The sequence below is a fragment of the Chroicocephalus ridibundus genome, chromosome 2 (assembly GCF_963924245.1).
Source record: "Chroicocephalus ridibundus chromosome 2, bChrRid1.1, whole genome shotgun sequence".
In the NCBI taxonomy this organism is placed as follows: Eukaryota; Metazoa; Chordata; class Aves; order Charadriiformes; family Laridae; genus Chroicocephalus; species Chroicocephalus ridibundus.
In genome coordinates this window covers 22,689,099-22,700,901 of record NC_086285.1, presented here as the reverse complement: position 1 = coordinate 22,700,901, position 11,803 = coordinate 22,689,099, and the positions used below count along the sequence as shown (strand labels likewise).

General features: G+C 40.2%; 1 protein-coding gene across 3 annotated transcripts in view; it reads left to right on the top strand.

Moving 5' to 3' along the window:
• Positions 1–446: 446 nt before the first annotated feature.
• The window catches only part of LOC134511161 (macrophage mannose receptor 1-like), a 33,874-nt gene continuing 22,517 nt past the window's right edge, over positions 447–11,803 (top strand). For 2 of the 3 annotated variants that reach the window (XM_063324722.1, XM_063324720.1), the window contains exons 1-8: positions 447–625; positions 2,741–3,139; positions 3,983–4,156; positions 6,431–6,589; positions 7,387–7,500; positions 9,820–9,966; positions 10,870–11,052; positions 11,598–11,755. In XM_063324722.1, the coding sequence (XP_063180792.1) occupies positions 556–625; positions 2,741–3,139; positions 3,983–4,156; positions 6,431–6,589; positions 7,387–7,500; positions 9,820–9,966; positions 10,870–11,052; positions 11,598–11,755 (1,404 nt within the window). In that variant the 5' untranslated portion in view covers positions 447–555. The remainder of the gene's footprint in view (positions 626–2,740; positions 3,140–3,982; positions 4,157–6,430; positions 6,590–7,386; positions 7,501–9,819; positions 9,967–10,869; positions 11,053–11,597; positions 11,756–11,803) is intronic. The other variant, XM_063324721.1, reaches the window with a different exon arrangement.

The window sequence follows — 11,803 nt, the reverse complement described above, 5'->3', positions numbered from 1 at the left end:
CCCAGTTTGTCAAGTTACGGAGCAAAATTTAATTTTCCTGTCTGGGTTAAATTTTCATACTGAAATAGTCGGCGTTGCTCTTTCCACCAAATTAAATAAATGCATCTTTTGTAGCAGTGAAGATTTATCTGGCCAAGAAATTTGCGTATTCGTTTTCTGAGTTTCCCAGGTATGTATGTATGAGATTTAAAGTACCTCCATCTAAAGTTGCTCTCCCTGCTTCTTTGTTTTTGAGGGTCAGGACTTTACAATCCCAGAGCAGAACAAAGAAAGTTAAAAATAATTTATCATTGGAATGATGTTGAGCTGCTCAAACTCTGCCACTTGCATTTAAAGGCAAAGGAAACTTCACTTTCAGAGGCAAAGTTTGAATTTTGTAATTATTTATAGATTCAAAATACCTCATGTGACAGGATATTTCCTTATTTAGAGCCTGGAGTTTTCTCTTTCAACTAAAACTCTCCAAAACGGAGAAGGAGCCAGCGCCAACTGGTTCCTTAAGGACTTCTGCAGCAATTAATTTCAGCTCATCTCTTTGTGAATAAGAAGAAAGAAATGAAACACCTGACTTTTTCTACAGTCTTAGTTTTCCTCTCTTTCGTTCACACCGCTTTTCAGACACTCGGTGAGTCTTTGTTTTTTATCCCTGGCAAAAGTGGATGTGAAAGTGGGGCGTTTTTGTTGTCTTGCTCGTTTCTCAGGCTCTTTTAAGATTTTAACGCAGCTTGGCTGCCCTGCATTTCATATTAATCCTAGCTGGAGTGGTCCACAGAAGTTTAAAAAATATGCAAATACAGAGATACTTGTTCACCTTTAAAAAGAGGGGAAGATTGAAGATGGGGTAAAGCTGTGAATCAGAAGTCAGGACACAGTCATGTACGCGAATAAAGATTTCCTTTTGGATACTACTTAATTTTTGGTTATGTCTGCTCTGTGAAGTAGATGGACTTCACAGTGTGCTCCACAGTCCTTGTCTGTATATGTGACTGAGGTATGAAAAATGAAAAAGAGAAAGGAATTAAATAGGGTGCTGTACGTGTATGTCCCAGCCTTAGTATGATGTTGTGTGGGACGAGATGGAGCTGGTGGACTGATGTGAGGTGCAATACTGTGGCTGTGCAGACGCCAGTGAAAAACATATTAAAAAGATCAGAGTCAAGGACAGCCCTGGAACAACCACTACATCTTTCAGGGTAAGGATGAGAGGAACAGTTAAGGCTCTGATCACAGCTCCCTTTTGATGTAAAGACGGTGATAAGGTTCAAGGACGTTTTTCCTTTGACTTTCAATTCATTAGATTTGTGGAGGAGCGGGGTACAAATCACAGCTTCCAAAAGCAGACGCTGTGCCGCGTGAGCTGTGCCAGCACTAGCCTGTGAAAGAAGGGGGCCTCCCCTCTGCTCTGCAAGCTGGGACTCAAACCCACATGACAGCCCAAGCACGAGCCTCACAGTGTCCAACGAGAACTCCTATTATTAGACCCAAAAATACTACGAGGGGCAGTAGCTGAAACTTAGGGCACTACATGACACACTTATTTAGTTAGCAGTAAGAAATAAAAGATTTAATAAGATTTAAAACTTCCTGTCTAAATGGACAAGAGAAGAAGAAACTAGGTCTTAGCTCCCAATTTAGATCTGAAGAAGTGAAACTTCCATAGATTACTAAGCTGGTCAAACACAAGGCCTTCTTGGGAGAGCTCAAGCATTAAATACAGATATCCTAACAAGAACTATTCTTCCTGCCATAGCTTCCCAGACTTTCCCAGACGCTTTCTGTTCTGTTCACTACTCAACACTGGCTGTGCCCTAACATCCTACCCTTGTCCTACATATTTACTTTAGTGTTTGGAAGGGTATCTCACTGTCCCTTTTGTGGTTATTCTCTCAGCTGGATACGGAAGCGATGCTACATCTCTGTTTCCAGGTGCGGGGCTGCCCTTCCCAGCAGGGCCTACTTGTCTTGATGGATTACTAAATTAGGATGCCTATGATCCTTTGGGAGCGTTAGCTAGCTTCTTTAGCACTCACGTATGGTCTTTCCATAACAATGCACAGGCACACACCTATAGTACCTTTATATACTGCCCAGTGTTGGTTCTTGTGAGGTTTATAATTTGATTGCGTGCATTATGCTGACTTCTTATGATAGATGTACTAATGAGAGGATACTGTAACAAGGCAAGGTAACAAGTCACTGTTCCACAGTTTTTCATCCTAAAAAAACCCCAAACCATAACCAAACATGCCAATTACAGAAGGAGCAAGAGTCACAGAAGGCTCGCTCACTAACTGTGTTAAGTACAAATGCAACCCTGTGGAGACGTATGCAACGTGAGCTAAATCTATAATGCATGAAGTGACGGCAAGCATCCAAATCTTCAGGAAGGTCTCTTTTGGAAATCTTGAAAGAAATGTGTATTTCAGGAGGGATTTAGAGAATAAAATCTACTAGAGTAATGAAAATTCCATTATAGTGATATAATTTTTGAAGCTGTCATAATGTATTTTATGTGCTCTTATTCCTCTGTATTGTATTTACACGAACTGCAGTTATTTTTCCTCCCAGAAGAAAATAAAAGTCTTGAAAATGCTCTTTGATCTTTGCAAAAGTGACTCAGATTTAGTCTCCTGGTATGAGTCAGATCAGCATAGAATCAACAGCGTGTCTCTTTCCTCACAAGCTCCCCTCATCACGTGCTCACCATAAATACCTTAATTCTGATTATTTTGTTTTACAGACAATGAAATATTTTTAATCCACAATGCGGATACTAAGCTCTGTTTAATTGCTCAGAGTTCTCACGCAGTCACAACAGCTGCTTGCAACAAAAACACTGAGTTACAAAAATTCAGGTGGGTGTCTGATCACCAGGTGATGAGCATGGCATTTGCACAATGTTTGGGAGTGCCCTACAAGCAAAATCAGGCTAAAATTTCTTTGTACCCCTGCAACAAGAAAAGTGAATTCCAGAAATGGGAGTGCAGAAATGCAACCTTGGCAATCCAAGGGGAGGACTTATTCCTCAGCGCTGGCAAAAGGAAAGAAGACAGTATCATGCTGAACACAGGATCAGCGACGATGAATAAATGGAAGATCTACGGAACCATGGATGACTTGTGTTCTAAAGGCCATGAAGGTAAAGTTTAAAGGTTAATCCTGACAGTGTCTTGAACTCACCTGTTTGCCTCAAGGATAGGGTCCTTTGACTTCTGCTGCCCTTAGTCAGCTGTTCAACCAAATCAGCTGTTCCACCTCTGGCAATACTGGAGTGGAACATGATTCATTCACATAGTCAGGCCTGTGTTCTTCCATTCTGGAGACGTACAGGTGCTTAGCTTCAGAGAGAATAAATTAGATGCAAAATGTGCAATTTTTTTTCTTTATTTTTAAAGCAAAAGGTAGATCTAGGCTGGTTTTAATTGTTAACTTTAATCAGAGTGCTTTATTTAACTGTATACTAGTACTAGTGAAGTTGGATTAGCATTGTTGTATTAAAGGCAAAAATCTTTGAGTTTAATACTCCTATAGTGAATATAAGGAAATAATTCCATGCATGCTACCATTCAGTTCCTCTACAAGATTTCAGATGACAAAAAAACCTGCAACTTTATAAGAGCTAAATCAATGATTTATTTTTAGTGAATGACAGGAAGTTACATGAAAAACCAAATAATGCTATTTTTAGAAAATTATTTATAAATAAATGAGACAAAAATCACTACAGTTTTTTCATGGTTCTTGGCTACAATATGAAACTGCTCTATTTTGAACCATTACAGCTGGCAATACCATAAGTAAATGGTAAATGGCAAGACCTACCTAGAAATTCCTTGGAAGACACTGTTGGTGACAGCAGGTCCCCAGTCACACTGGTGTGACACTTGTAATCGTTTTCTCCACGTACCCGTATGGAGTGTACAGATACGTAGGTCTCACAGATTCCTGTACCTGTATTACCATTTCTCTTTTGCCTCCTCAGATCTGTTTACACTGTTAGGAAATGCCAATGGAGCTCCATGTGCCTTCCCCTTCCGGCTGAGCGGTAAATGGCACGCCGGGTGCACGGCTGCCGGCAGGTCAGACGGCTTGCTCTGGTGTGCAACCACCCCCGACTTCGACACGGACCATTTGTATGGGTTCTGTCCGACTGGCTGTAAGTCCCAAATGCTGACATAGATGCTATAACACAACACTGTTAGGTTAATACATCAATACGGAGAAGCTGTTACTAATGCAGAAGGGAGAAAACTTGTAATGACTTTATTTTACTCAAAAATGTCTCTGCCATGCCATAACATTCCTTACAGAAGAAACAAAAATGAGTCTACAGTTAGGCTGATAGTTGTCTGGGTGCATCCATCAGTAGCTACCACCCAGGAAAAGACCAGTACACTTTAAATATGACTGCGTTCAGCATAAAACCATCAATTGAGATGATGCTCACAGCCTAATTCTCCTTGCCTCGTTGCTATTTGTGGTAACAGTAGTACAACCTCTTCTACCCATGCAAATCCCTGTTCTGTCTAATAAGATTGGTCTACAGGCATGGGAGGATGTAGTTTGTTTTCTGAAAGACATAATATAAGAAGATTGGCTCAAAGGTCTTACTGAAATAGCAGCATTGTTAGTCCTTCCCTCGTAATTTTTCAGATAACATGACAGGATAGTGTTATCTGAACAAATAAATGTATGTGCATCTGAGTGCAGGATGAAGGACACTGAAATACGGTGTTAATGAAGGTATTAAAAATGCTACCTCAGACCTAATTTTTAAGTGCTGTACCACAGACTCACTATTCGACATTTTGATAGGAGTATTGCACAGGGAAACCAGGTTCAACTCGTTATCAACTACCAACCACCACCATCATTTTCACTAATAATACTGAAAATTATTTCATGGTGTAATATTGCACGTAGCAGCTTGAAAAATCCCAGAACATCCTCACTTTAGAAACTGGCAAACATGAAGTATTTGGCATTATAAAATTGTTGAGACACTATCATTAACAACTGAATCTACAATTTTAAAAGTATATTAAAAATCTGAAGTGAAACAGCAATAAACACACACAATAAAAATAGAAAACATTTCATCTAATGAATCATTCAAGAAATTCAATATCTTTTCCTCAACAAATAGAAAGCTAGGCGAAGTTGTAATCACAGCTTATTAGCACTTGCCCAGGGAATAATTTTGTTAACAGTGGGCTCTCACAAGACAATTTCTAAATTCCAATTACCTAAAACACATGCAGACTAGAAATAAGAAATACAGTTTAAAAAAATCATAGAATCAAAGAATCATTTAAGTTGGAAAGGATTTTTAAGATCATCAAGTCCAACTGTTAACCTAGCACTGCCAAGTCCACCACTAAACCATGTCCCTAAGTGCCACATCTACACGTCTTTTAAATACCTCCAGGAATGGTGACTCAACCACTTCCCTGGGCAGCCTGTTCCAATGCTTGATAACCCTTTCAGCGAAGAAATTTTTTCCTAAAATCCAGTCTAAACCTCCTCTGGTGCAACTTGAGGCCATTTCCTCTTGTTCTATTGCCTGTTACTTGGGAGAGGAGACCGACCCCACCTCGCTACAACCTCCTTTCAGGTAGTTGTAGAGAGCGATAAGGTCTCCCCTCAGCCTCCTTTTCTCCAGGCTAAACAACCCCAGCTCCCTCAGCTGTTCCTCACAAGACTTGCTCTCTAGACCCTTCACCAGTTTCATTGCCCTTCTCTGGACACGCTCCAGCACATCAGTTTCTTTCTTGTAGTGACGAGCCCAAACCTGGACACAGAACTCGAAGTGCGGTCTCACCAGTGCAGAGCACAGGGGAACGATTGCTTCCCTAGTCCTGTTGGTCACAGTGTTTCTGATACAGGCCAGGATGCCGTTGGCCTTCCTGGCCACCTGGGCACACTGCTGGCTCATATTCAGCCGGCGGTCGACCAACACCCCCAGCTCCTTTTCCACCAGACAGCTCTCCAGCCCCTTTTCCCCAGGACTGTAGCATTGGAAATGTAATTAATGATGAAGAGCAAACTTTCCATCATTGGAAATATTTGCATTTCAGTTCTATTGCAGCTAAGAAGTAACTGGGGCATAGCCTATGAGTTGCTAAAAAGGTTTTCAGAGTGGATAATGACCAAGGTGCAGGTTTGCTTTATTGATCTCTTTATTTTTTTTTCACCTGGAGATTATTAGATTTGACAGGGGAAAATTGAAAATAAAGAATGAAAGGCCCAGCTCTGCTAACGTCGATAGCAAAGTCTTTTACTTTACAAAGAGTATGGGTCTGGGGGTTCTGAGCCTTATTTGCTCCAGAATCTCATTTCACAAGTAAGCTTGCAGTTAAATTGTCTCATACCATTTTATGTAAGATGTTTATAACAAACTGCAATACTAAATCTCCTTTCTCTCACACAGACAATGACAGATTTTGGAGCGCAGATCCTTTGACAGGAACCTACTACCAGATAAACTACCAGTCAGCTCTCACGTGGCACCAAGCAAGGAAGAGCTGCCAGCAGCAGAATGCAGAATTATTAAGTGTCACAGAGATACATGAACAAATATATCTCAGAGGTGAACTAATAAGCAAAACTCTGTAAAAAGAGTGTCTAATAGATTTTTTGACTGATCACAAATGTTTCAGTGCTTTAATCATATTACAGTGAATAGCCAGTGTAATAATAGTATACGTATTGCTAGAGAAATAGCACAATTACTGTAAATTAAGCTTTTTATCAGTGGAACTTTTGTAAGTTGTGGATTTGCCATTTTAAATTATTTCTATTATTATTATTCTTTGCAAAGAAAATGAAGAATTTCCATCTAACTAACTAAAAGTTGGCTCAAGATCAGAAAACACCAGAAAGGTGCCCGAAATGGACCTTACAAAAAGGAAAGTCATTATAGAATACAGTCATTATATGACTATTGTGTTAAGAAATCAGTATTCTTCACATATATCTAATGAACTAGATTTTCAGAAATACCATACAAGTTTTATGCATAACACTATTAAAAATCTAAAGATTTGCTGGACTTTTGCGTAGACTCTGGCACAGAACTAAGGCCCTGTATCATTTGCATCTCACTAAAGCGAACTTGTAACATAAATATTCAGTGTTTCAGTTTTCAAAGTTTATTGCTTATATAGAACTGTAGAATATAGATTTCATTCAGATAAACTAATATGCAAAATAGTCTTTCACAATTCTCTTTAACTACAGAATAAACTCCCTGAGTTTATTACCAGCAAACATGGATTCTGTACTGAACTTAGAAATCACTGCGCAGACATTTATTATCGTCCCCCAAACTTTGAAAATGCAGAGCATTTCCTAACAGATCTCATTAGAATTCTTTCTGTTACCTAGATTTGATTGACAGCAAGAGATCCTCTCTCTGGATTGGGCTTAACAGCCTGAACCTCAACAGTGGCTGGCAGTGGAGTGGCGGCATTCCCTTCAGATACTTTAACTGGGCACAAGGTAGTAATTGTTTTTTTAAGTTTTTGGAATGAATGTTTCCCGCCAGAATGCTGAATGCATATTAATTACTGTCCTGTAGTATTCCCCACCATCACGAGGAAATGGAGTTGAAAAGCTTATGAGATACGTCAGATTAAAAAGCTGAAAATGATGCTTTTCTTCACTGGGTATATCACAAGGAGTTTCAAGCAGAGGAGTTAAATAAACTCACCTCCTATCAGAATTACATAAAGTGAAAAGCACTAGTTGAGCTGCAGCATGCTAGGAATGCCTTCAAGTCAGTTAAAACCCCTGTATCTTTTCAAATCTCACAAGGGTTATGAGACCTCGCATCCTGCAAGGACTCAGCTGTCAGTGAGCATCAGTCTTGCAAAGCCCTTCACTTTTTATGCTTTTCCCCTTTTCTCGTCTCCTCTTTAACATTCAAGAGAGACTGTAAATAGAGTTCGCAGCATTGGCAACTTATTTTTGAAAGTTGCTTAATGATTGTCATGGCAACAGCTGTTTGCAGCAAATGCTGAATGTTGGATGCTGAATAAATGCACGCATATTCCATCTTTTGGGCTTCTCCAAGTCTCAGAGGTGCCACCTGTTTTTATCTGGCACGGAGGACGAAGGGAAAGCCCAGAGCTGCCAAGTCTGGTGGAGGGTTTTCTGCCTTCCACTGAGCTGGTCAAACTCCTTAAGCCTTGCAGAGCAGAAGAGCAGCTAGCTCCCATGTCAAGCAGCCCACACTGTTGGAGTTCCTGTGTCCCCACATGATGGCTATTATGATGAGTTAATCTACGCATTTACAGTTTACTGCAAAATTATTATAACTTACACTTTTTGGGGGGAGGGAAAAAGAAAAAGCAAGTTATCACACTGTGGACCTCTCTGAGAAGAGGAAAACACTGCTCATTCCCCAAGGACCGTGGCCCCGGAGAACCTCCTGGAGGGCTGGTTGCAGAGGCAGGCAGAGGAGAGGCACACAGGAAGCATGAGGGCAGGTGAGGAGGCTCTGCTTGCAGCAAGGAACAAACCTGCAGCCAGGTTGCCAGAGACATGCAGAAAGGATCTTTCCAAAGGGTCTGAATGGAACTTCTTTGTTCCAGCACACCACTGAAAGCCGCTGGACCAGAACCTGACATAGAAAGGAAAGACTCCCCCGCAAGGGCATTGCAGACACGAGAAAATTTGTTTTCACATGTGATTTGGATGTGACCATCCAAAAGATGTGCCTTATATTTTATTTTAGGAATTCCATATGACTGTTTTTGTGTTCTGCTAAACACAGCTCTAGAAACTAGAAGCCATATAACATGCGCCCATGAAGAGGGAGCTTACCCTGTCAGGCTTTGTCCAATCTAGGTTCCCAACACTCCGTACTCAGCTGCCAGACAACGTATCCCACAGATCAGTGGCATTTTGCTGTTTTCTCATATTTTTAACAAATAATATTCATTCACTGAGCTTGGTTTAGCTCTACAGTGCAGAGCTAGGAGTCTAATTTTCAGGTTTTGAAATTTCTTTTTATTGTTAGCAGCTGATGGTTCTTACTCTGAAGAACATTCTTCTCTCTTCACATCTGTAAAATTCCTTGTGCAAATATGACCTATGTTAAGATGCTGCCTTACTGTGTTCCTGCCCAAAGATATTAGCTCAAACCATGTCCTCCATATCATGACTGTAACATGGTGTTTTAAGCTCATTACTTAGTCCTATTAACATAACTGGGTCCTGACCACAAATTGGATATAAAACTAGATGTTTTATGAGCTGTAAAACTATGAACTCTGATTTCCAACAGTCTGTGTACGGCATTGCAACTGTAGTAGCACCAGGTACCCCTCCAATGTCTGGACTCTTCAGTCCGGCATCTACTGACTGGGCAACAACATAATTTATTCTGCTACTGGTCCTAAGGCGGATATTTCTCAGCAGATGTATGGCCAACCCCTACACACAGGCTGATTAAACAGGTGGGGGGAACAAGAAAAGGACTTGCTGCAGCCTTTCCGTCAGTGCAGGCTCGAAGTTTAGTCTCTCTTCTGTGCAAGCCAACAATTTTCACAAAACTTATAGGAATGTCTTATTTTTGAGACCACTATTCTGCAATCAAATATGGCAGAAAGTGTGAATTATGCATCGAGCATCTGAAGAAATGTTTTGATGGGTACTTTTAAATTACATTTCCTTATCTCTGGTAGAAGAATAACTGTAGCAATGAAGTCATGAGTCCATAATTGACACTTGGAAAGGCTGGAAGAAAATTGTTCTTTCAGCTGCTGACATAAAACCTGTGCTACATAAAAATAATTTGTTCTTTATTCTATGAAGGAAGCCCTGAGCCTGAGCCTGGGAAACTCTGTGCAGTACTAAATCCCAGAAGAGATGCTAAATGGGAAAACCAGCCATGTGAGCTGAAAGTTGGCTATATCTGTAAAAAGGAAAACTCCACGCTGGATCCTTTCATTCTTCCACCAGGTGTGTCAAGCAAATAAAAACCCCTTGATAAAGACAGAATTTGTGTCACTAAAATGAAATTTCACAGCTATTTGCTATTTAAAAAAAAAAGCATTGCCACTTGTTGTTCTGCTTTGATGAGTGGCACAGAACAAACCATACTGTTATTCCTTTAACCAAATATATTTAAATACTGGAAATGTTCCTGGAACCCAGTAACCACACAAGCAATTTTTATTTCATGTTATTATTCCCGGTTCCAGAGGCAGTGGTCTAAGCCATACACTGTCACAAAAGTATCACGGACTGTATGGATGTGAAAATAACGTTAGAGATGCCTCACCCTTCCTGCAGTGCATTCTAATGAAAACACCGAGGCTTATCACTGAAGTCATGGAAAGATGGCACCAGTAGGCTCAAACCACCTCCTCAGGGGGACTGCCTGTAACCTAAAAGATGGCAAAAAGAACAAGTTCCTTCAGACCACTTTTCTATTACGCTTTTCTCTGATTTATTTAATGAGACTTATTACGGAAAGCAACGTGTCCAGAGCATTACTTGTGCTGCATTAATAATGCCTTTATGAAATATGCAAAATATAATGGGTGAAAACACTACACATGGCATTCCAAAATATTCCTCTGTCCAAAAGTGCGTCTTTCACACTAGTGAAACCCAGTTACCACTGGCTCCATTATTCTCTTCTTTTGTTTAAATGCAGTACTTTTTCTGTAAAAGTACAGTGTGCGACAGCAAATAGAGTAAAATGTTTAACATGTATGAGGAATGAATAGAAGCACTGCTTATCTGTCATCACTCCATTTTAATTCTAATTAGTTAGTTGACTGATTTCAAATGTAATTGCAGTTCTTCTAGACTTCAGTTTGCACTACTTAAAAACTTGAACTATCTATTGATTTTGAGGGGATGCAGAGCCTGTTAAATGCCCAGAAGGATGGTTGCCGTATGGAGATCACTGTTACAGTGTTCACAGAGACCCCAGAGTATGGAGAGAAGCCCTGATTGCCTGCAATGAGAGCAATGGCAATCTGGCCAGTATCCACAACCCCGAGGAGCATGGCTTCATACTCTCTCAGCTTGGCTACAGTGAGTATTTCTACAGGGCAGTGTTTGGTACAAATGGAGAACCATATTATTAGGAACCATACAAGATTTAAAAAAAGAAAATTATTTGCTTGAGATGAATATTTATAGAGAAGCCCACAGATATATAGGTTAAAAAAAAAAAACCACCGAAAACCCACAAGAGGAACCATTAGTGCTCTCCTAATTTTCTTTTTCATTCTTTTCATTTTGATGCGCATTTGTTTTTCACTGCATGAAATCACTTAAGGAAATGACAGCTCTAGTTACTGCAGTACTTGGGCGGATTATCTGCCTCAGACACCTTGTAGCTGTACAGACAGTAATGGACTTTTACCGATAAAGCTGAGGAATCTCATTTCCTGCTGGTATCTCATTTTTTAACTTCTTGAAACAAGAATGTGAATTGGACCTTAAAATAAACTCCTCTGTCTTTAATCTTGATGAATTTGTATTGTAACATGGCAATTTCAGCTCACGTCCATAAAACCTTGCTCCTATAGACTGTTTCAACTTGGGTACTAAAACAAGTGAATTTCTGTTGTTAGAAGCTGTGGATGAGCTGTGGATTGGTCTGAATGATCTCAGCACTCCAATGTACTTCGAGTGGAGCGATGGGACTCCCGTGACATACACCAAATGGTTGCCTGGAGAACCAACCCATGCAATCAATGGGCAAGAAGATTGTGTCATTATGGCAGGAGAGGTAGAATCATTCCATATTTGTGTAGCCCTATACTATATGATTTTTGCT